Raw genomic sequence first — 24,238 nt, 5'->3', positions numbered from 1 at the left:
AGAATAAAAAAGATGAAGTACTTCTGTATTCTCGTGGCTTCTGGACTCTTGTTAGTTGTTTGCAAACAATTATTCCTGTTTGGATACTATTGCACCATATCCCACTACAAGTATTTCTAATAATTACAATTTTAATTTACATATGTATATATATTTTTATTTTTTATTTCTTTTTGTCTTTCCTTGTCCAAGATAGAAACGCTGGAGTGAAATTCCTAGTATGTTTACACATACCTTGCAATAAAACTATTTCTGATTTCTGGATGACGATGGCCTTTTTGAGCCCTCACAGGATCCTCTAACCACTAAGAGGAATTTCTTTTTGTCAATTTGAACATAGAAGATGTCTTTTCTTCTTCACTAAGTTACAATACTGTCCCAGTAACTGAATCCTTGCTGAGCTCTATCAGCCTTTGTTATGTTAGTTTACCATGAACCATTCTTAATTATCATGATTGTATAATTAATAGAATCAAAATGCAGAATATAATAAAAAATGCACAATGAACTAGTAATAATTGCAAGATTGTGATAATAATACACTAAAGCAAGCAAACAAACAAACACACACATATATACATTATTATCTTATATATAATAATACATCTTTCACCATCTTTGGTAACACACCTAGAGCCAGTTAATTTTAGGCCTTTATTGAGAAAACAGGAAGTCAGTTGTGGGCGGTTTCTGAAGCTCCAGCTCCGGATCCATGCCGGATCCTGCATCACCATCGTCAGCTGCAGCCAGTTGTGTTATTGTGAGAGCTGTTTGTTTCTTTTTCTTTTTTTCACCGTTTTGGTTTTCGATTTTAGTTGTCATCATATTTCCTGTAGATTTAGAAGGAAACTCTCATGTAAAATGAAAAGTGCTACATAAATATGGATTTACACGCAGGTCTGTATAGTCATGTGAAGTCCTATAGCTGAAGATTGTGTAGACGTAGGGGTCAAGGGTCAGGTGCTGCTCGGTGATGTTGGCAGTAGTTTTCGTTAATTCATAATGGAGCAGATTACAATGTAAATGTCACTGTGGATAATGTCTTGATTAACTTTTTGCATTAGCAATGTTAATGAGCTATGATAATCATTAATATCAGCATTACTGTGAAATACCCCCTAATAACCCAAATGTTTAATCAATGATACCGCTAAATAAAACATAAATGTCAGCCTCTGACATGAGTGAGATTTATTTAATGTTTATTTAAGAAGACATTTACACATTTTTGCACCAGATACAACTATACCCCACCAATGATTCCCAGAGCTGCAATGCAAGAGCTTTATTACTCGATATCATGATGCACAAATTCAGTATTATTATTATTATTATCATTATTGTTAATAATATACAAAAATAAATTCTCGATTCATTTAAAATGCGATGTATTGAAGTTAAATGTTTTTTTTTACTCTTATCTCTTAGTAACAATTTAACTAATTCGGAGAGATTAATGAAATTAATTAAAATTAAAATGAAGCCAAAACGAGGCGGTGTGTTTTTTGCTCAGGCACATTTTCCGTCGCATTGTTTGGGGTCCTCAGTGGAAGCTCGGCGCCAGTCTCTCCGGCTGTCGCTGCCGAAGTGAAAACGCGTGAAAACTGATTGAAATATAAATTAAAATCAAGATATTCGAGACCTTTGGACCCACCGTCGTTCAGAAATGAATCTAGAACTGCTCGGTAATTAACAAAAACGCCATTTTATTCTCCCTTTTTTTTTAATTTTCCTTTTTCCCATCTGTGCTTGTTATGGTTAGCATTGTAAGTTAGCCTAGCATGCTAACAGCAGGTGATGCACGTTTACAATAAAATCGCAGTATTAATCAGAACTGCGCGTTTATTTTCTGATGAGAAGTGTTACTCTAACTTGTGCAGCGTGATGTCTGATGTATAGAAATGTTTGTTTGCTGAGATTTATCACTGAACGGAAGCAGAGAATCAGTTAGCTAACGTTAGCCCCCAAACATTGTCTGTTGTTGTTCTTTCAATTAAATCTTCCTCAATGCGACTTTACCGAAATGTTTATTCGTAAATGTTGCCTTCTTTTTGCTTCAAACGATGGAAAGATTAGTTGGGTGGCTCATGGGGAGGTAAAAAACATGCACAGGTGGTCCATGTGACAGATGATAGTAATATTAAATTCGAAAAAAGTCACACGTTAACGAATTAAGACATTGAATTTGCAGTTACTGTTTATTTTTGTTACCAAGTAAAATAAAATGCCAGTAATGGAGATATTAACCACAGCATAGTTTCCCTGACGGATCGAAAATATGCATGTTAATGTAGACCAAGTTGAAATGGGAGTTTTATTCTACATCTGGTTACAAACCTGTGACTATAAATGACACCATTTGACACTGTTCTTGGAGAGATTTTTTTTTCTGAACTAATGTAAGTAGAACAAAATACGTTTGTCTATCCACAATTCACACTTTCTTTTACACCTAAATAAATCAAAGAAGTGGAAGGGTTGGTTGTGTCTGTCCCCTCAGCACACACACACACTCACACACACTAAATATATTTATGTTACTTGATTGTGTAAAAATATTTTTTGTCATAACCATTTCTTGATTATTTCACTCTTCTAGAATCCTTTGGGCAGAACTATCCAGAGGTGAGCAACTCTTACTGAACACGGAGTTTAAACTCTTAGTTTTGACCATGGTCATACATGAAGCTGCTTTATTGGGGTATACAAACTTTGTGGTTCTATTTTGGTTGTGTGTGTTTTTAGGAGGCAGATGGCACTCTGGACTGTATCAGTATGGCCCTCACATGCACCTTCAACCGCTGGGGCACCCTGCTGGCTGTGGGCTGCAACGATGGCCGCATCGTCATCTGGGACTTTCTCACACGGGGAATCGCTAAAATCATCAGCGCACACATCCACCCGGTCTGCTCTTTATGGTGAGATACATCTTACAGTGCGCGAGGGGGCATGACTGTGCATTGCTGTTTAAATATTCCATTTTATGAACCAAAAACTTAAACTTAATTCCTTGACTGAGTCTCAGATGGTTAAACTTCCGTTGTAATCATCTATACCTTGTTATTAACAGTAAATCAGTGCATACTCCTCTCTGCTCCAAATTTCAGCTAAATTTAATATTACTCTGTTATGAGTAGTTATTAAAATGAGACTGCACAGTGACCTCATCTAGTTCATATATGCTACCTTCCTATCTGTACTGTGTTCACAAAATCACTATTTTATGACTTGATGTTTTCAGTATAAGTTGGCCATAATAACACGAACTTAACATTTGAATAACCGTGTTGATATTTCAAATGAACGATCACAGAATATGACAGAATCTTTAAATAACTTTTTGACTGTGCTGCATGATGCTCTGTAATCTTGTTTGCCTCACTGGTATGTGTGTGTGTGCACGCATGTGTGCAGCTGGAGTCGAGATGGCCACAAACTGGTCAGTGCCTCCACAGACAACATTGTCTCACAGTGGGACGTCCTGACTGGAGACTGTGACCAGAGATTCCGCTTCCCCTCACCGATCTTGAAATTACAGTACCACCCGAGAGACATGTGAGTGACTGGACAACTTTTGTCTGTGCATGTTCTGTCGTGAGCTGATCAGAGTTGAGCTGTTTGTTAGCGACAACAGCAGTTATATCACATGATGAGTTCTTTTAAATCCAATCTGTTTTGGACAGTGACAAACTAATGTAATGCTCTTAACAAATTATGTTTGTGGCTCAGGGACAAAGTGCTGGTGTGTCCCATGAAGTCAGCCCCAGTCCTGCTGACTCTGTCGGACTCCAAACATGTTGTCCTGCCTGTGGACGATGACTCAGACCTGAATGTGGTGGCAGCCTTTGACAGACGGGGCGAGTACATCTATACTGGCAATGCTAAAGGAAAGGTCAGTCTCTTTATTCTTTTATTCTTTCTTTTATTCACAACACACAAATAAAGGGAACCAGACAGGTAAATGGTTAGAGCACATAACACATGCTCAAACGTCCTCAGCAGTGAGTGCCTGGTTCATACCTGGCTAACTTCCATTAAAGTATAAAATCCTCAAGAATAAAAATGGCCAACTTGACCAAGATTGGGTATTTCCAGTCTAAAATGACACCTTGTAATGTTTCAGTACATACACCTCTCTGCAAAGACTTCCAGATTTATACCACTTTGGATAAAAGGAAATATAGATTCTATCCACTCACATTTTACCTTTAAAATGGTTTCATGAATTGCATCCACTATTTTTCTTTTTACCTTGTTTTCCTTTCAACTTTCCACTGTCTGCTCCTGTAGATTCTGGTGTTGAACACCAACACTCAAGAGCTAGTGGCATCCTTCAGAGTGACCACTGGAACCAGCAACACAACTGCCATTAAATCCATTGAATTTGCTCGCAAGGGCAGGTGAGAGGCAACAGGAGGTCTCCCTGTGTCTATATCAGGACTTATAAACGAACGCAATTTGACACAAACTGAAAATTTAGCCTTACACCATTTGAACCTTTCTGTTTTTTGTGACACAGTCGTAGTAATTCCAAGTATTTTGTTGAACAGATTCGTATTGTAGTGGATAAACCAGATCACAGTACACAAAGAAAATCCCTAAAAGGAGCTTTTCATGTGCTTTCTTTTGCCCTCTCTAATTTTTCCCCTTTCCTGTTTTTCCTGTGCAGTTGCTTCCTTATAAATACAGCAGACAGAATCATCAGAGTGTATGATGGCAGGGAGATACTGACCTGTGGTCGAGATGGTGAACCTGAACCCATGCAGAAACTACAGGACCTGGTCAACAGGTGAACCACTATAGGGTGCTGGTCCTCGAGGCCAGAGGACATGTGATCCTAAAAACGTCCTTTTTGCTTCATTTTGGCTGTTATGAATCTATTATTTCTTCTAATTAAGAACCAAGTAGAACCAAGTATGTCAGGTTGGGATGAGACTGATGTTGATGGTCGATACCCGAGTCCTTGTCTGGGCAAACACTTGATGGCAAAATGTTGTGTTAGTGCAGTGGCATCGGTTCCTTCCTTCGTTATATTTCAGTTCTTGTTCTTCTTCTGTGTTTTCGGTGTTTAGGACTCCGTGGAAGCGCTGCTGTTTCTCTGGGGATGGTGAGTACATTGTTGCCGGCTCAGCCAGACAGCATGCTCTCTACATCTGGGAGAAGAGCATCGGCAACCTGGTGAAGATCCTGCATGGAACCAGAGGAGAGCTGCTGCTGGATGTTGCCGTAAGGATTTCCTAAATGTCACTCAGGCTTTTTTACAGTGCAGAGATATTGACATCATATGATATTGATACAATCTCACCTTTGACCCCTGCCCAGTGGCATCCTGTCCGTCCAATTATTGCCTCCATCTCCAGTGGAGTGGTGTCCATCTGGGCTCAGAACCAAGTGGTAAGTTGACAGTAAAAGTAGTTTTGTTTTGTTTTTCTGTGTGTGATGAAAACATCGAACAGCTGAGTGGATGTCACATCGTATTCTGATGTAATTGATCTGTGAGGTTTTGTTTGTCTTCAGGAAAACTGGAGCGCCTTTGCTCCAGACTTCAAAGAACTGGATGAGAATGTGGAGTATGAGGAACGAGAGTCTGAGTTTGACATTGAGGATGAAGACAAGAGTGAACCTGAGCAGACAGGTAAATGAGCCCCACCGCACGTTGTGTCTTCAGGTCAGCTTGTCTGAATGGTTTCGCTGGTCCTCTAACCTTGATTTGTGTTCATGTTGCAGGTGCAGACGCTGCTGAGGATGAAGAGGTGGATGTCACCACTGTTGACCCCATAGTTGCTTTTTGCAGCAGGTGAGAAATGACAACACAAGGTGTTCGTCAGAGCGGCACATCAGGGCTTTTAATTATACCTGAGAATATATTCTTAGAGAGATTCCTTTCCTCATGAAGAACAAGCATTGGGAAAGGGGATGAAATCACCATGTCGACCATATTTTTTTTCCTTAATTAAAAGAAAATGTCATTCAAATGACAACAGCTGTACCTTTCTTCTCTTCCTAACGATCCCAGCAACTGTGAGTTTTTCATGAGTATCCTTGTGACTTATTGTGGCAAGTGGACCACAACTTTTTTGCAGTTTAATGTTGACAAAACTATGATTTCTTCTGTTGTCAAAACAGTTCAACATTCCTGTAGTTTCTTACCTTTTCATGTAATGCCAGTTTGTTAGAACTTGAAGAGCGGTTGCATCAGACCAGTTCGGTCATGTTTTCTTAACTGTCAATCCTGAAATATTATAATTTAAATCCATTCTCCCTCAGGCTGATTAGCCTTTTTTAATTTTGAAAATGTCCTATGCACTCAACGCTTTCTCTCTATTAAACCCAGAACAGCTAAACATAAAATATCAGAGTGGTCATTTTTCTTTGAGGACATTCAAATGTTATTTATATAATACTGTGTCTATTTTATGATCATTTCTTTTACCCTGTTTATTGTTTGTGTCCTGTAGCGATGAAGAGCTGGAGGACTATAAGGCCCTTCTCTACCTGCCTATTGCTCCTGAAGTTGAGGATCCAGAGGAAAACCCCTTCGGCCCTCCGCCGGACACCTCGGTCCAGGCTTCTGGCCCAGAGGATGCGTTGGCCGGCGGTGACAAGAAGCAGCGGCAGCCTTCATCTGAAGGAGGCCCGGCCAAAAAGAAAGCTCGCACCACCACCATAGAACTGCAGGGGGTGCCCAGTGACGGTGAGAGAGAAAAGCACAACAACACATTCACTTGCCAGATCCAATGTCAGACCTGCTTTTTATTTTGCATGAAATTTTCATATAATGGATTTGACCTCTTATTTTCACCAACTCTCAAAAGGAAGTTAAAAGCAGCCCATGTTTTATTTCCTTTATTTGATCGTATTTGGTAGAAGAAACTTCCCTCTTTTCTGAGCTGGTACTTTTTTAGATAGAGATGCAGCACTTCCTGGATGATATGTCAGAAACAGTGGAGTCATGGCCTGTCATCATCTCACTTTTTCATAAATAATTTGATTCTCTTAGTGTACTTTTACTCATTTACTAAAGCAGGTATTACATGGATGGCAATAAGATTCTGTGCGGTTTTTATCTGCAGAGAATAAATCCTAAAGATTTCAGTGACCTTTTGACATTTTCTGTTGCGTCACCTTGACTGGCAACATTAACATAGCAGTAACGTGGCAGCTTTACTTTATTATCTATTAATTCTGAATCTAGAAATACTTTAATTGCAATGAATTTGGAATTAAACCAATTCAAGGAATAAAAACTTTTTATTAGCGATAGTTATATTGAAGTGTATTAGCATATACAAAATGAGCTAATATTAGCTTTTAGCTTAATGCGACAAAGCTGAGCCCCGGTTGTCTTCTCTCTCCTCAGAGGTTCACCCCCTACTTGGTGTGAAGGGAGATGGCAAGTCTAAGAAGAAGGCGGCAGGTCGGCCCAAAGGCTCCAAAGGTAAAGACAAAGACTTCCCCTTCCGGCCAAAGCCCTACAGGGGCGATCGGCCCTCCTTCCCCATGGAAGCATTGGGCAGCTCTGGTCCAGGAGTTGGAGGAGTTGGAGGAGGAGGAGGAGGAGGAGGAGGAGGAGGGATGAAGGGCAGGGCAGAGGGGGGCCTGGCCACAGGTAAGCACCTAACCGCCCCTGCTGCTGCTGCTGCTGCTGCTGCTGAGTGTGGGAGCTCTGCTAGTCCTGCTGCCCTGCTAGTCTGACTGACACCCCAAAAGCCAAGCCTATCTCCAAATCACCCCCATCCCCTCCCTGTACTGCTTCCAGTCAACACCAACCCCCCCCCACCCTTCCCAAAGCCACAGTCTGGAAGTCAGACACAAAACAAGCCCCGGGCTACTGTTTGAGTCACAGTATGATCACATATCACCAAAGAACTTGTCAGTAGTTTATTAGTCCAAAGTGTAACTGGAGATTATGAAACAGAAACAACAGTCATCATGAGGCATTATTTAAAACCTAGTATATACATGACATATACATCTAGTGTCATTAAATACAAACTGGAGACTTCAATACCATCAGCACACACTCAATACAGTGAGCACCAAATGTATATTAATCTGCTGATAATGTATATTATCTGGTTGAGAAAATAGCAAGTGTCCAGTTGTTTTTATTTTTATTTTTATTTTTGAACATGAAAATGTATTCCTGAGCTGCGTACACATTTAAAATCTTCAGGACCAAACGACGTCAGGAAGTCAGATTTAATGATTTAATGTTTGTAATTGTCAAACTACTAAAATATTACCCCAGAATTTTATCTGCTCGTAGAAAACTCTGGAAAATAATAATTTTGTGATTGGTTGTCTGTGTCTGAGTGGACTAGCTGTTTGTCCTCACATTCACAGGTAGTTTCACTCTGGGGACCTAAAAGTGATCACGCTTGTACTGGCATAGTTGTGTTTCTTCCAGACTGTGGCTTCATGACTGTGTAACCTCTGCTACCCTCAGCCTCACTCTGACTAATTGTTGTCATTCAAACTTTGGCAACTGTGGTTTGACTGTGGTTGGCAAGTGGGTGTTGAAGTAGCTAACGGTGGGATGGTGCAGCTTGTTTCCCTGCAGGCTAGCTGGCTAGTCTACATCTTCTTCCTGCTTGGCCTTTGACCCTCCTGCTCCCACTCCCACCTCGCTCCTTGGAATTTCCATGTGACATAAACGTTTGTCCGCAGCAGCGTTGCTCAGGTTCTGTCTTTTCCGTTTCTGTGTCAGAGAGATGTGGGGTGAGAGAGAATGTTTTTGTCTTCACATAATACACCCAACAAGGTAAAATTTGTTATTGGTAAAAGATACCAAAGTTTGTTGAAGGGGAATATGGCTGTCTTTCCTCACGTAACAAAAAAACAAAACAAAACTGCACACTCATTGTGCTATCTGTCAAACTTCCATTTTTACTTTTCTGTTTGTTGACAGATTAAACCACCAGGATATCTATTTATTCTTGTGCTTCAGAGTTGCAGACAGAACTTTGGAGAGAGCCTGGTTATCTTCCCTCTTAGCTCTGTCTCAACGCTAAGCTAACACCAACCACATCCTGATTGTTTCTCAAAATGCAAAGAAAACCAAGTCTTAGTTGTGCTATAAATGTGCTTGTCAGTGTATCCTCCATGTTTTGATAAATTCAGTAGCACTTCTGAACTATTTCAATCTGTACAACAGAAATGTATCATAACTCACTGCTTACTCTTATTTACTAGGAGTACAGTTTTTATCCACCATCCTCCCAACATTCCTGTTCTTTCTATTACTGCTTCTACATTTCATACTCACATTTCAATGTAAAACCTTGTGGTGACTTGAAAAATCAGCAGGAAGGGTCACGTTTAATATATATACATATAATAGTGATGGCATAGTGGACATTATTATAATTGATTTGAGAATCAAAACGATATCTTGGCGAGAAGTTAGGAAGACATGCCTGTTGTGCTGTGGAAATGTTATGATACTGAATTTATCATGCTAAGTACTGGAGCTCAATTAATCCCATTCTTCAGGTGTTTTTGCTCGTGTGTTATCTTAGATGAGACTCATTACTGGTATTTATTTTGGTTTTAGTAGTTTAATCTAAGTTTAACACAAATTTGTGTTTTTCTGCAGGGAGTCTGGTCACACAGTCTTATAAACAGCATGACATTGGAGGGATGGACTGATCGCTGCTGTGTGCCCCCGTGGAGGAGCATTAATAGGCTCAAAAGGACATAAAATCCTGATGTCATGTACAGACTGTGAATGAGCAGAGTGTTTGGTGTACAGACTGTTTCCTCTTCCAATCAGAGCATGACGTCACAGGGAACCCCCTCAGCCTGGATCGCACACAGGAGCTGAGCAAGAGAGCGTGAAGCCGCTGAGTCATCACAGTAGATATCACATGTCCTCTGTCTCTGTAGGATTCGCCATGTATAGAACGCTTGTGTCCTGAAAGTGTGTGTGTGTGGGTGTGTGTGGGTGTACGCGCTTGTGTGTGTGTGTTCTTTCTCGTTGTTTTTATACATATTAAAACATTGTGTTTATAAATAATGAGCCGTTTTGTGGATTTGTCTTTAGGCCTGAACTGATCCTGACAGAGAAGGACTAACTGAGGCAGATAAAGTTTCAAATAATGATTTATTGTTTTAAGTTAACACAGGACCAAGAAGCATCTGTGCACATTTTGATACGAGTACAATGAGGCAGCCTATTTTCCCGGAAACTGCCTCAGCTGTCCATCATCTCTTGTGATAAAGCTGATTAATGCACGATATTCAAATGGTTTTTTTAAGCTCTGTAAGAGAAACATTTGTGTGCTCATTGAATGGCATTGAAATATTTGAAAAACATTTTTTAAAATGCCTGTAAAATAAATTGAAACACTTTTCAAATCATCATTATGAGATACAAGAGGATGCATTTTATTTTATTTATTTAATTAATTAATTAATTTATTTTTATAAAAAACACTTCCACTTGGAGTCGGGATGAGTGTAGGCTTCAGGAAGTGCCCGGCTCTGGGCAGCACAGGGTGTACTCAGCTCAGGCCATCTATTTTTACCTTTCTATTTCAGAACTTTTGTCATTTCTCTCCTCCGGTTGCTGCTGTGTTTACTGTTGTGAAGCAAATATGGAAAATGTCATTCTCATTAATCCCAATACAAAAAAAAAAAAAACAAGACACTATGAGGTGAATTTGGGGAAATCTTTTAGGGTAAACAGATTGTTTAAATGTTGTGTTACATCTCTTTAACACAGTGTGTGTGTTTGTAAGTGTCGCCAGCTCAAACTTTTATTTTTGAAGTCACAATCGGAAGTAGTATTTTGGTAGTCGTGCCGCGGACTTCCGGGGCCGGTCGGTGCAGAAGAACGTCCGGACCAACTGCCAGCTGTCCCCGTCTGGAGCTCTCCTCTGCCGCCCGGTCGTTAGCGGGAGCTCGGGCCTGCCGTCGCCGCCGCCGCCGTCGTCGTGATGGAGCTGGACAAAATGGACGAAAACGACTGGAAGTATCACGGAGAAGGAAACAAGAGTCTGGTGGTCTCACACGTACAGGTGAGCCGGCTAGGCTAACGGGAAGCTAGCCCGAATTCAGGGGTGGAGAGGGGCCGGTGGGTGGGGGGGGGCACAGACCGACCGACCGACTGACTTTTTTCAGGCTGGATCAGCTCCAGGTCGGTGCTGCCGCCGGTGAGAACTGTGCACCGAGCGTGTGGAAATGTTGGCCGGGGACTGAGGTGACATCAGCCGGGGAATTATCCACCGGTGTCGCCGTTAGCATGGGTCTGCTACCTTAGCCTGTTTGCTAACCAGCCGGGAGTTCAAGACCAGTCGATCCAATGAAAGATATCACTATTCGGGGGAAACAACACCTAAAACCCCGATGAGGGAGTCATAAATCACACGTTTATTAGTCTCCAGTTAGAATCACACACTGACTCTGTGGGTTTAAATCATTAAATCCAAGTTCCTGACGGGTTAACGCGAGCTAACTTAGCCGCTAGCAGGTTCCCCCATCCGGGCAGGAGGCTGGGTTAGTGTCCGGGTCCATGTGGGTGAACCTGACCCGGGGGGGGGGTGATAATCCACCCGCCGTGGGAAAGTTTTACCAAAGGACCGGTCTGATCATGTTGTTGTTGAGCAACCTCGGAACATGTAACCGACTCACTGTTGGACGGACCGTTTGTGTTCAGAGCTGATGACTCAGTGTCATCTTCAGACAGAATGTGTTCACAAAGTCAGCCATTTTTCAAACAAGGACGGGAAAAGTTGCTCAATTATTCAGTTGACTGAATGAAATGGAGACTTTTTTTTTCAGACACAGCCAAAGCTGACCAACGTTATTGTCCTGCTCAGACACACTTCGGTACTTATCTCATCACTCACCTGTCTGATTTATGGAAAGGTCAACAGGCAGGGAAACAATCTGTCTGGCTTCTTGTGTAACCACATTTTTTTTCTTTCTCGGGGCAGTTTGCTTTTTATGCTCACAAACCTGCCTGCAGCTCATTCAAACAAACTTTCTGTGAAATCAGAACCTGAAACCTGAAGAACAAGAGCAAAAAACAAAATGCACTACAAACTACAACACAAGAGAAGTCATCAAGTATTGTGTTTTTTTTAATACTTCAGCCATTCATATGAAGATCCAGATTATTTCATGTTGGTGAAACAAAGCAGATGACCAGAGCAAAGTTTTTTTTGAGCATTTTCTTTATCTGAATTACACAAACTTAGTTTATTAAGTGGTTATGCAGTAATTTACTGTCTGCAGTGTTTCACCTCCACATACCATTCTCCTCCTTGTGAATTCACGTTAAATCCATTCTGTCATGGGATATTAAGTTATTTTAGGAAAACCTCTTAAGAGGTTTGAACTGCTAGAATGCAGGGGAAACAACAATCATCTGTATTTAAAGCCATGAAATATCAGGGCGTGACGGCGCTGCAAAAACAGATGTTGAAGACAGATGAAGAGAATTTCTTCCTCTTTGGCAGTGTCTCTGCTCGTGCAATGTGCTGATTACAATACAGCGCCGCCACATCAGTGTATGCCACGATTACAGTTACAACTGAGACAAGTCGGTGAAATGCTCCGAGGTAAAACCCCTTCCTCTGTGCAGGAAGAAAAAGAACCCTGTGGTTTCATGTGGGTACATTCCCCTGCCCACTGCAACTATCTCCTGATGCCACTTCTGTCGTCATATTTTCAGATGTTTACTCAGTTCAGCCGTTGTGCTGACAAAAGAAGTCATTGTCGTCTGCTGTATCTGTATTTTAAATTTACCTGGTGACTCTGCTGGAGACTCCCGGACTGACAATGCTCAGTTGTTCAGTTGTGAGTTTTGTGCCACAATGAGCCTCCGCTGATCTTTTCTCTCTTCTCTTGCAGATTTCCAGAGTTCTCCGTCTGCTCAAGTATCCAGCAGAGGACTCTGAAAACCCACCACAGGTAAATGAAACAGTCCCCGTGTGTGCGCGTGTGCATTCTCACATGCACTGCTACCCCATTTTTTTTTTTTTTTTTTTTTTTAATGAATGTAGATATTGAATCGAACGTTAAACCGACTTCATTCTGCCATTTGCCATTGTCCATTTGTCCTGCGCACCTCACCCAGGAGCCACACCGCAGCCAAAGTAAACAGATTATTTCCAGGAGGTGAAAGCATGTCCAAAAAGGACAATATCAGGCTTATTGATTAGGACACACTCCGTTCAAATTCCAGCTGGTGTCGGCTTTACCAGCTTTAGATTTGGGTTCTTTAGGTCTGGCCGTCATTACCACCATTTCATATTCAGTTTCAAGATATTGAGCAATATGTTGTGTTCTCGTTTACACTTGTAGAATTATGAATATATTTGATGTTTACAGCAGAGACAGGAAGTGTTGGAGTAGAAGGGGGTGTGGCTGCTAGCACGGATCCCACAGCAGGGCGGTTAAAATGAGGATGTTGTGTTTTTGGGGATCCCCAATCTATCCCAATCTAAACATTTTGGTCTGCTGGTTTGTTTTCTGTGGAGCAATGTTGGGGACTCAGTCAGACTTGTTTTAACTGTGCAGAAATTTATGGGCTGCTCATCTGCTGCTATCACACTGAAAGTGACTCTTTTAATACCAGAATAAATATAATAAATATAATTTAGAGCTTTAAGTGAAACTCAGGGTCCATTTCACAGAGCAGCATTAACACCCGACATGACCCGACACCACCGAGGTCTCCTGCTGCAGTCATTCCTTAGAAGTTGCTGTAGCTAAAAGCATCTTACACAAACGTGGATGTGCTCGTAAACACCTCGCTAATACAAAGGCCCTGCAATAAATCATACCTTTACAAAGGGTGGAATCATCATGAGTTAACATGTCACATGGAACAGGTTTTGTCCGAAATATTTGAGTCATCTTGGAGGAAAAACTGACTCATCCCCTCCGCAGGATCCAAATGTGGACAAAATATGTAGTTGTACATCACTGATGTGATGTAAGAGTTGGGTCGGGTGAGCTCAGTGACAGCTCTGTCTGCAGGCAGCGTTTTTCATGTGCTTTACATCGAGGCTGACCGGAAAGTCTGGAGCGATGAGTGGAGAGCATTTTAGCCAATTTAAATCCAGAATCTACATCTTGAGTGGATGTTTTTGATGCTTTTGCTGAATCTTGAGTTTTATGCAGATAGATAAAAGCACAAATAAATTTGCTGTTAGTAGCCTCATTGGTGACCATCGAAGTAAATCATTTTCTGAGACTCTTTAGGTGTGGGCAGGTTTCATTCGCTGTTATTTTAAACCTGAGGTCAGAAGATGCCATCTCTGCCCTTCAGTCAGCTGGAGACCAGCTCTGTGAAACGTGTAGTGTACGCTCACATGTTGGCTTCTGTCACAGTGAAGACAGATGCTGAGATGACTTTTTGACATTCTTTCCGCCTTTGTGAGCTCTGTAAACATTTGATACGAAGTCCCGGCAGGTTGTGACCTGCAGTTAATGTGTGTTTACCTTCCTGTCTGCAGACTGCAGAGCAGGCCTTCAGGCAGATCCAGAACATCGTTGACTTCAGCTCCAATGTGATGAGCAGCCTTCTGGGAGAGAAGTTCATCCACAGCGGGGTAAACTACTGTCTGCTGTTGTTTATTTTTACTTCACAAAACGCTGAGAGTGCTCCACTGCTGGACTGAAACCATCTGCTTTAATATGGAGCACTTCTACAGATAAGAAAACCAAAAACCACAAACACGTGACAAATTCTGTGTTAATATTTCCTTCCATTTTGAACCATTTCATGAAAACAGATGCGGACAAAAATCACAACCTCGTGACTTTTTTTGACACCACTTCAGGCAGACTAATGACTCTTCACTGTGGAATTTGGGATAAAATCAGTGTAATTAAGATAAATTTTACCATCAGTGTTAAAAAGTGTTTAAAGTGTAGTGTGATCTGGTTGGAGCATATAACCTCCTCAGAGCTGGATGGTAAACCAGGCCGCAGCGTTAAAAACAGGGAGTGGTGAAGCCTCGGGGTTTCAGTCTCAGTCAGATGGTTCCTACTTTTAGAATCAACTCTAACCGGGATCTTTTTCTGTGAATAGTCAGAAAATCGCTAGTGTGTCGACTTCAGTTCTTAGAGTTCTTTTAAAAAGTGTTGCTTGTATGAGCTGTGCTGGTCGGTGTCATAATAAAGGTTTGTTTGAAGCCCGATAATAGCGGACTTGTTCCCTACAGGAAGTTGTCAAACTGCCACTCGAGTTTGTCAGACAGCTCTCAATCAAGGTTCAGCATCAAAGACCAGGTGAGTGTTATTGAATGACTTCTGTGGGAAGTTTTGGTGTCAAAATTATAGCTTTCAAACCAAGAATCAGATAGTTTGATGCCACTTTCATTTCTGTATGAAACATGTTGGTTTAGAAAACATATTAAAGATCACGTTGTACGAAAGTACAAAGTACAGTTTTCAAAACAAACGGTAACTTAAAGGCATGTTGTTGGAAAAAAACAACAGGCTGCAGACGTTTGTCTCAGTGACACGTGATTCCTTCAGACGCAGCCAGAACTTGAAGTCAGCATCACTTCTTGTTTATAGACCAGTGGGCTCCGCTGAAAGGCTTCAGGCCCTGCAGTGAAAACAGTGGAGCCTGTGGGAAGGTGACAGGAAGGGCGTGATGTCAACAGTGTTGAGTGCCGTTCTGGATCATTTGTAGACGATCAGTGATAAGGACTGGCTGTAGAGAGAGGTCAACGCTTGGTCCTTTATGCTGATCAGAGAATTGTGCACAAAATAAAGTCGGCGATCAGAACTGGAAGAGATACAGAGCTGAATGTCAGCCGTAAAACAGTCCAAAGAGATTTATTTAATGATGCCAATCCTCACACTTTTCTTTTTCGTCTGACAGCATGGCGCTGTGATAAGGTGATGGACATCTACAGCGGCTGTGCTCTCTGTCTGCCCAACCTGACTTCTCCAGCCCTTCACCAGCCAACACACACTCCTCCACTCTGCATCGAGATCAAGGTGCGCGCGCACACACACACACACACTGTGAGAAACATGTATTATATATATGAACGTTGACTGACATTATATATGAAATAGATTTTAATTTCATTCGTTTGTTTAAAATGTTCTTACTCCTGATAAGCAGCCAGTCGCGTTCAATGTCAGCAGTCTTTGGGCCGCGCTGAGCTAAAGCGAGGAATCACATGATTGTGAGTCTGTGTGTGTCTGTGTGGGTGTTACTCAGCCGCTGTTTTTTCTGTGTAATGCTTTCAGCCTAAATGTGGCTTCCTGCCGTCCTCCAAACATGTCAGCAAGGATATCAAGACCAAAGTGTGTCGCTTCTGCATGCACCAACACTACAAGGTGAGACGGCACTGATCTGTCCCAACAAATCCATCCATCATGTCAAATTTCAGTTTTCCCATTTTGTGCTTATGGGAAATTAAGTTTTCAGATTTAGTTTACAGAAAGAAAATGTCTTCGATCAAAGTTTGAGTAAACATGAGGATTGGGCTCAGAGCCAGAAAAGTCAAGGTGGAAGAAAAATCCGAAACAAGCTGAGAACCTGGAATGTTCTTCATTACTTCTGTCTCTTTAGGTGGCCAATGGGAAGTGGAAGAGACGCAGCCTGTACTGTCCTCTGGACCTGTTCTCAGGGTGAGCTCCCTGCAGCCGGTGGTGCAGATTCAGCTGCTGATAATAGAAGCTGCTTTTACTCAGCATATTTCTCTTCCGTTGTTCAGGAGCAGACAGAGAATGCACTTTGCCATCAGACACCTGATAGAGGAACCTCAGAACAACTTCAAAATCTTCAAGGTGAGACAGTTCTCCTCACATTCCCACACGCACGCTGAGTTTAATAATTGCTTGAAAAAAAAAAAGAATAAATAAAAGAGTAAAGTTATTGACCGACAGGAGGAAAAGAAGTCACAGTGAGAGCTGTGTGTGTTTTTAGGGCGGACAGTGTATCTACAGCAGTAAAGAGGGCAGTGACGACTCGTTGGACCTGAACTCTCTGCTGCATCACCTCAGACCGTACTTCATGTACGGAAACAACAGAATCAACAGTCACATGATGGGCAAAGCTCCCCTGAACGACTTCATCCAGGTAAATCCACACAGCACAGTGGAAATGTTTAACGCTTTCTAATCAAGAATGGGCACACAGTACCAGGCCGCCGTTTGGACACACAAAGTGTTCCTGTGATGATGTAACAGTCATCTGTGGTTGGACCTCCTCTCTCTCCGTAGTTCCTGGTGAACGCCCTGCTGAGTGGTGGAGGAGGAGATGGCGGGCTGGTGATGGACAGACGAGGAGAGGGGCGGAGCTTCTGTGAAGCCAGTCCTATCAACAAGGAGAGGATCCGTCACGGTCAGGACCTGCCGGTTCACTTTCTCCATTTTGTCGTCATTTCATTTCGTTTAGGAAAGATCTGGAAACTCATAGAGACGGATCAGCTTCAGCTGACCGCCGTCCTTAGAACCAGAAACATGTTTACAGTATAGACAAACAATAATCCATCAGTACTGTCGTTAATGACAGAATCCAAAGGGTCAATGATTCCATGATGAAGTGATGCCATTTTAAGTCCAAATGGTCAGAATGTTCTGTTAAACACATCTGTCCCCAGATGTGTTGTAGCTCAGGAAAGGAAGGTTCTGACTGCATTCACCACAAATGGTCAGTGGAGGCAGTGAGTCTGGCTTCTCTGGTGTCTGAACACAGTCTAAATGATCTACCTGCTGCATGCTTCCTCTCTGACGAAGACTCTTTGTGTGCAGCAGCTTCGAAGAAAAACGTCTCTTTTCATCAAACATTTAGCTCGTGACCTCAGAACCTCGTCATGTAAACGTGTGTGTGTGTGCGTGTGCAGGCTCTCAGGGTTTACCCAGCGACAGCGTTTTGTTCAGGATTCTCCAGACTCAGATGTTGGACACTCTGGACATCGAAGGACTTCATCCTTTGTACCGCAGAGTGGAGCAACACCTGCAGGACTTCCCTAAGGAGAGGTAGTGCTCATTTCACACACATCAGGGACTCAAACTCACATCTCGGTGATCATCTGAAGTCTGACATCACTTCCTGTCTGTGTCTGCGTCAGAAGCCGCCTTCAGATAGACGGGCCGTACAACGAGGCCTTTCTGGAGAAGCTGCAGAAATGTCCGACCGAAGACGACGGCTCCGTGGAATACGCTGTTGCCAAGGTTAGGCTGGTTTTTACATTTTCTTTCAGTTTTCCCAGTTGCGCTGAGTCACACAGACGGAAACTGGGTCTGGTCCAAGTTTCCTGCTGAAACATTTCTCCCAGTGTCAGTGCTGCTTCAGTCATCACAACAATCACTGGCTGGTTGTTGTTGAAAAGTTTCCTCACAGAAAACGGCCATAATGCTGAAATCAGACTCAAACATGTTACATCTTTTATAAACGTAAACATTTTAATGTTATTGTAGCAAAAAGAATGAGGAGCTGACCAGTACAGAAACAAACACACCTAAAGAGGCACTACGAGCTCAGAGTGTCCCACGAGCAGTCTCAACAAACCGACTCCTGAAAACAACAAAGGATCGCTAAATTTGGGCAGTTAATTAACATTAATTAACATTTTCCTTTGCTGTTAACCCAGTTACTGAGCGGAAGGAAAAAAATCTGTGCCATTGAAACAGGAACAAAGAGGCCGTGTCCATAACAACTTTCTGAGAGAAGTACAAGTATGTGGCCTGAAGAGAAGGTCAGCAAGCAGCCCGCTTTGGGCTTTGGACCAGCGACGAGGAGTCCTGAATATTCTAGTAGTCCGATGTCACAGCTTTTGTCGGAGCCGTCTTTTTATTTCTGGCTGCAGAGGCTCATGGGAAGTGTAGTATTGGGAGATGAAACCGGTGGCCAAACAAAAACACGCCTAACTGCTCCATGTTTTGACTTCAGGTTCATCAGTACCGCGTCGCCATGACAGCCAAGGACTGCTCCGTCATGGTGGCCCTGCTGCCCAGCACCGAGGAAGAGGAAGATGATGAAGGGTAAGAGTTCAGATTTGACCAGACAAAAGAGCGAGACTTTCAGTCAGCTGAGTGAAAATCTGCTCCTCCTTCCTCCAGTATCTCCAGTCCGAGGCGGCTCAGAGACTTCCTCTCCTCCAGACCTCCTGCTTTCTCCTACTCGGTCTCCATCTTGGATCTGGACCCAAAGCCGTTCGACAGCATCCCCCGCCAGCTGCGCCTGGACCAGAAAATAGTTTCCTGCTACTTGAGGACTGGTGGTGCCTTGCCAAAGGGCTCTCTGCCAGCGCTCCAGGGCATCTTCTCCGCCGCAGAGAGGGAGGACTGCACGCTGCTCTTCCATCCGGTGTGAAAGGCCATGCAGGGACGGGTGACCCCGAAGGACGGGCTCTGACTGACTGACGCCACGCTGATGCCTCAAAGAGGGGAGAGGCCGCCGCGTCGACCCCGGAGTCTAGAATCACCTCAGACCGGAGCTGTTCTCGTTCACTGCAGCACTTTCTCCTCCTCCCTCAGCTCATGTTGTCAGGTATGACTCCCTCAGCAAGGATTCAATCTCCAGGAAGTCACCGCTAAACCACCAGACTCTAAAACGACTAGATCACCATCATGATTCCTCCTCCTGACCCAGGCTGAATCCTGACGTGGCCCATCTGTCACAATCCATATTTATTAGATAACTTCAGTTGAAGGGAGTGTTGTTCTTTTCTTTGGTGACAAAGTGGGATTAAAGGATCAGCTCAGGTTGCATCAGGTTTTTCCTGCTGAATGAATTCCACCTGCTCGTTCGAAAGCACTTCTGAAACACATCCATCGTCCTGAGGGGAAATTCTTTATTTAAACAAAACTTATTTTCTAGCTGTCTGTTTGTGCCTCTGTAACTTCCTGCTTGTAAAATTTGAGTTTCCATCACAGAACCGTCACACAATCATTCATGCTCACACTCACAACAACAACAGGCAATTTGGAGCCTCCAAAAGATAAAAACATCCTTCTGATGAAACACAGAAGACGGATTCTGTCCTAAATCTGATCCCGTCATGGACTTCATGAGCAGGAAAAACCGACTCGTAAATGTTTCCTTTAACCTCCTGATGAGGACCGGTGCGGTAGTCATGGCAACTGACTCTTCTTATCTCCATAGTAACGCTTCTGACAGAAAAGAACACGGAGGTGGTGTACGCACGATGTCATTTCCTGAATGTATTTGGCGGGGGGGGGGGGCAGCATGTCTATACGTGTTGTCTGCTTAAACATCGCCATGGTAACAGAAGCACTGGTTATCAAGCCAACATGGTGGCTCCAATCACCCGTCTCAGCGGGTGATGTTTCCTGCACCCATAATTCAATGTTTCCATTCAATGTTTGAAGTCAGCGTTATTTAAGTGAAGAGATGAGACGGAACGTTAACAGGTGAATGTTTTCATGACTGAATATTGTCGGTCAACTTTATTTTCATGAAAATCGGATCGTTGGATTTTGGACCGAAAACAAAACTGATGAGAACAGTTTGGGCTCGGAGTAAGAGGAATTTTTTCAGTATTTGTTTTACTAAACGATTAATCAATTGATTGAATAATTGCTAGATGAGATGGTGATTATAATAATGGATAAAAAACTAAATGCAGCCCAAAGTGATGGATTGGAAACTTGATCCTGTGCTGAAGGTGGATGGAGGAACCTGCCCTGATACACCGCAGTAGCACTTCCTGTTCCTCCCTCGGTCTCAGAGGAACCTGCGTCAATGAACACTTTCTGATGAGAATTTTTTTATTTGCCACCACAAACTGAACTTGATTCAGCTCGACCAGATGGAGGACAGAAAACGGTCCGGTCCAGCTGATTCAGGTTCATGTTTGTTCCCTCCAGCAGGATCAGAAACAAACATCTCCAAACACTCCAACAGTTTCAGTTGGACATCGTGAGCTGCTGCGTTAGTTTAACTTTATACATACTTGAGTGAACTGACCCTTTAAGCTCAGTTTGTTTTCTCCAACTAAACATTTGTGAAGAAATAATTTAACTCTGATTGTTGTCAGAACCAGATTCTGTCTTTTTGTTGGAGAATGAAACAGACAGATTTCTGTAGTTGTGTGTCTTTGACTAACGTGCTGATGCGCAGCTTTGTGTAATAATATTCTCCACCTGGACCGCAGAATATTTGCTCCAGTCGGCTCAAATCAAATGCACAAATGTTGTGCAGTCAGAGGTCAGAGGTCACCTCCGATCTCTGACTTCACAGTCGGACAATAGAAACATTGATGAGCGATAGAATCACACCACCAGACTACAAACTGGAGTCTGTTCCTTCATCCTCCTCTGACTTCAGGGCGACTCGAGCACAGTTCATTTTCATTGGACTGGAGGTCCAGTCTGTTTTGGACCACAGCAAGGGCTTCTGGGTAACAGAGCGGCCCTGTTTGGACAGACACAGTTTCATGCTGCTGCTGCACTGCTGGTTTTTGTGCCATAAGAGGCTTATTGTGTGTTTGTTGTGTTTGTCCGTGTGCCTAAATGTTCTGGTAGGACTGGATGACAAGGTGGTGTGCGTGCGCGTGTGTGTGTGTGTATGTGTGTGCGCGTAAACTCACTTTGTTACAGGCCGCCTCCACAGCAGCTCGTACTAAAGCTGAGCTGCTGCGGACTCTGCCGTGAAAGCTCAGCACCTCCGACACAAACTGAAGCTCCGGAGCACGTTTGGTTTCTGAGGACGGTGATGTCACCAGCGTCCGGACGAGGACCCGGCTGTTGGTGGACGCGAGTCTGTGTGACCTCACCGGCCTCTGAGCCCAGCAGCGTTCAGGAGGCTTCAGACAAACTGGCAAAACTTGACTTCAGTTCTGCTTCCTGTTGGCTCTCCAGCCTACATCGGCCAATCAAACGCCTGGAAGCAAATCACACTACAGAACGTCCTTCATACTCAGCTGGTCTGTTAAACCTGAACACTAAAAACATTCAAATCAAGTGATTTTAGCTCAGCCTTTGGACTCAGTTTGACCTTAACCAATCACATCGCTCCATTTCTGAGGGAGGTGGAGCTTCTTGTCCAACTGAGTGTTTATAGGCTGGAGAGGGAACGCCAGCGAACTGAACCAATAACAGGTCATTCTAACTGTTCAACTGAAGACGCGTCAGGCCGGAGGAGGCCGGGAACTCTGCTCAGCTTCGTCTCCGTGACGACGGCGGTTTGGACGAATTCAAACATCAGCAGGTCAAAGTTTCGACGACTTCGAGTCTCATCGCAGCTAAAATGAGAAACGAGGCTGCGTCCAAGTCGTATGAAAAATGGACAGGGCGTTTTTATTAAAAAAAAAAAAAAAAAAAAGTCAATCTCTTCGAATGCAGCTTTCCTCCAACAACTTTGTGGGTTTTTGATCTGACAGTGAAAGTCGAACACGTCAGGAGAAGTTTGTTTCAGAGCGGTTTGTCCAGACCACAGTTGTCACGGAGACGATCTGGCGGCCTCCACCTGCTGCCTGAGCGGCCTGCAGAAACATCACCGCACTGTGACCCCTACACACTCCTCTGTGCGTGTGCGTGCGTGTGTGTGTGTGAGAGAGAGAGAGAGAGAGAGAATAGCTGAGAGAAGAGAACTATTTGAGAATACAAAGGCGACACTGCTGTCTGGCATTTTGTATTTAAATTATTTATTTTTGTAGATTTTGACCGCCGAGCTCTGCTGTTACAGTCGTGCTCTTTCTATTGAATAAAGATTTCTAAGAGACTAAACCTTCGGGCCGTGTTTTCGCTTTAACTACACTCTTTTGGGACAAAATGAACCGTTTCTGGGTGAGTTATGTGTCCTGCGACAGACTGACCGCTCCGATCACAGACTCCAGGGCGGCTTCAGGTCCCAGAATCCTCAGCAGGCTCTGGAAGGCCTCGGTGGTGTCGCTCTGAGCCAGAGAGGGAAACAGCTGCAGCGCTGCGGACGCACAAAGATCATCATTATTATTAACCAACCTAAAAGAGTTCCACGACATTCCAATAATGAATGATGTCATCTGTCATTTATTAGAGGGAATGATTTCATGAATCCGTCCACAGAACGATTATAGAAAACTTTCAAACGTTTCCTCTTGTTTTTTAACATATGAGGGTCTGATTTTAGTCTGTGGGGTCAAACAGCTGTCAAATTTAAAGAAACAATTTACAGCAACTTAAAATACAGTAAATGAGAAATCTGACTGTTGGGGAAATAAAACTAACATGCAGAATTTCTCTCTTTCAGCTTTAGAAACGTTCACTTTCGTTCTGACTCTGTAAAGTTGCAGTGGCGATTAAACAGTAAAAGGAAATTCTTTTTCACTGATTAAAAAATGTCACATTTACTCCAAGAAATTAATTTTTATGAAGAGACTCAACATAAAGTGATGAAGTTCATATTCAGTGATCTAATAAAACTGAATCAGTTTGTAAATGAAAGCCAACAGTGAAGCTCTCACCTTGTTCTGGGATCTTTGGCAGCAGGTTGATGTTCGGAGTCACTTTCCCGTCTGTGGAAACGTCAACTGACCAGTAAACAAACAGGACGCAGCTACACACACACAGACACACACAGTCCAGTCAGTTTAACTTCCACAGCACGTTATCGAAAATCTGTCTCAGGTGTGTTTCCTGTGAATACGGTTCACTGGCTCCAGTCCAGAACAGCTGGGAGTTTACCTGGGAAGCTCAGGGTGACCTAGGGTCATGACCTCTGACCTGCAGCCTCCAGGAAGAGAAACGATGGCTGGATATTTCTCCTGCAGAGACAAAGAGAGTTTGAACGTTTCACAGAGAAAAGTCACGGTAGTTGTGTTGTAGTTGTGATGGTCAGCCTGCAGGAGGCGACGCAGCCTCTCTGAAAGAAGGAAGGAGCTCCTGCTGCTGTTTCATCAGCTTCACTGCAAAAAGTCAAAACTAACTGAAGGAAGCCATTCACACAAGACTCCAGAGTGTCACAATTTTACCGCACAAACACACACACACTCTCCCTCTCTCTCACACACAAACACACACTCCCTCTCTCTCACACACAAACACACACTTCCTCTCTCTCCCTCTCACACACACAAACACACACTCTCTCTCTCTCCCTCTCGCACACACAAACACACACTCTCTCTTTCTCCCTCTCACACACACACACACTCTCCCTCTCTCTCTCACACACACACAAACACACAAACACTCTCTCTCTCACACACACACACACACACAAACACACTCTCCCTCTCTCACACACACACACGCTCTCTCTCTCTCTCTCTCACACGCCCCAGGCTTGTTGGGGGCGTGGCCTACAGGTGAG

At 43.2% G+C, this 24,238-nt stretch overlaps 3 protein-coding genes across 8 annotated transcripts in view; 2 read left to right on the top strand and 1 right to left on the bottom strand.

The window, feature by feature from the left end:
* The first annotated feature begins 1,553 nt into the window (after window positions 1–1,553).
* Window positions 1,554–10,372, top strand: rbbp5 (retinoblastoma binding protein 5). 4 transcript variants are annotated; one of them, XM_029501743.1, is made up of 14 exons: window positions 1,554–1,685; window positions 2,600–2,625; window positions 2,746–2,918; window positions 3,415–3,555; window positions 3,730–3,892; window positions 4,291–4,400; window positions 4,670–4,789; window positions 5,073–5,226; window positions 5,323–5,394; window positions 5,518–5,635; window positions 5,728–5,797; window positions 6,459–6,694; window positions 7,361–7,438; window positions 9,599–10,372. In XM_029501743.1, the coding sequence occupies exons 1-14, from the start codon at window positions 1,667–1,669 to the stop codon at window positions 9,649–9,651; spliced, it is 1,533 nt and encodes a 510-aa protein (XP_029357603.1). In that variant the 5' UTR covers window positions 1,554–1,666; the 3' UTR covers window positions 9,652–10,372. The 4 variants fall into 4 exon arrangements, with proteins under 4 accessions (XP_029357603.1, XP_029357602.1, XP_029357601.1 ...); XM_029501742.1 differs by having other exon boundaries at window positions 7,361–7,522; XM_029501741.1 differs by having other exon boundaries at window positions 7,361–7,609.
* Window positions 10,373–10,826: 454 nt separating this feature from the next.
* Window positions 10,827–22,669, top strand: ippk (inositol 1,3,4,5,6-pentakisphosphate 2-kinase). Of its 2 annotated transcripts, none has more exons than XM_029502646.1 (14): window positions 10,827–11,021; window positions 12,859–12,918; window positions 14,469–14,564; window positions 15,180–15,246; window positions 15,848–15,966; window positions 16,225–16,314; window positions 16,550–16,608; window positions 16,695–16,767; window positions 16,907–17,059; window positions 17,203–17,323; window positions 17,826–17,961; window positions 18,057–18,156; window positions 18,875–18,966; window positions 19,045–22,669. In XM_029502646.1, the coding sequence occupies exons 1-14, from the start codon at window positions 10,941–10,943 to the stop codon at window positions 19,295–19,297; spliced, it is 1,500 nt and encodes a 499-aa protein (XP_029358506.1). In that variant the 5' UTR covers window positions 10,827–10,940; the 3' UTR covers window positions 19,298–22,669. The 2 variants fall into 2 exon arrangements, with proteins under 2 accessions (XP_029358506.1, XP_029358505.1); XM_029502645.1 differs by having other exon boundaries at window positions 18,054–18,156.
* The window catches only part of cenpp (centromere protein P), a 70,117-nt gene continuing 68,455 nt past the window's right edge, over window positions 22,577–24,238 (bottom strand). For both annotated transcript variants that reach the window (XM_029502648.1, XM_029502649.1), the window contains exons 7-9: window positions 23,611–23,690; window positions 23,391–23,482; window positions 22,577–22,870 (exon numbers count right to left, since the gene is read on the bottom strand). In XM_029502648.1, the coding sequence (XP_029358508.1) occupies window positions 22,740–22,870; window positions 23,391–23,482; window positions 23,611–23,690 (303 nt within the window). In that variant the 3' untranslated portion in view covers window positions 22,577–22,739. The remainder of the gene's footprint in view (window positions 22,871–23,390; window positions 23,483–23,610; window positions 23,691–24,238) is intronic.

This window comes from Echeneis naucrates, chromosome 5 (genome assembly GCF_900963305.1).
Source record: "Echeneis naucrates chromosome 5, fEcheNa1.1, whole genome shotgun sequence".
Lineage (NCBI taxonomy): Eukaryota > Metazoa > Chordata > Actinopteri > Carangiformes > Echeneidae > Echeneis > Echeneis naucrates.
Note: the sequence above shows the minus strand (reverse complement) of the source record. Positions and strands in the feature narration are given on the sequence as shown.

What these genes read in the sequence shown, in the direction of transcription:
- rbbp5 (XM_029501740.1), top strand. An exon ending in CACCCGGTCTGCTCTTTATG is followed by an intron (nt 2,919 to 3,414) that starts GTGAGATACATC and finishes GCATGTGTGCAG; the next exon opens with CTGGAGTCGAGATGGCCACA. An exon ending in GAGTGAACCTGAGCAGACAG is followed by an intron (nt 5,636 to 5,727) that starts GTAAATGAGCCC and finishes TTCATGTTGCAG; the next exon opens with GTGCAGACGCTGCTGAGGAT.
- ippk (XM_029502645.1), top strand. Translation starts at nt 10,941, where the DNA reads ATGGAGCTGGACAAAATGGACGAAAACGACTGGAAGTATCACGGAGAA. An exon ending in TGGTGGTCTCACACGTACAG is followed by an intron (nt 11,022 to 12,858) that starts GTGAGCCGGCTA and finishes CTTCTCTTGCAG; the next exon opens with ATTTCCAGAGTTCTCCGTCT. An exon ending in CAGGACTTCCCTAAGGAGAG is followed by an intron (nt 17,962 to 18,053) that starts GTAGTGCTCATT and finishes TGTCTGCGTCAG; the next exon opens with AAGCCGCCTTCAGATAGACG.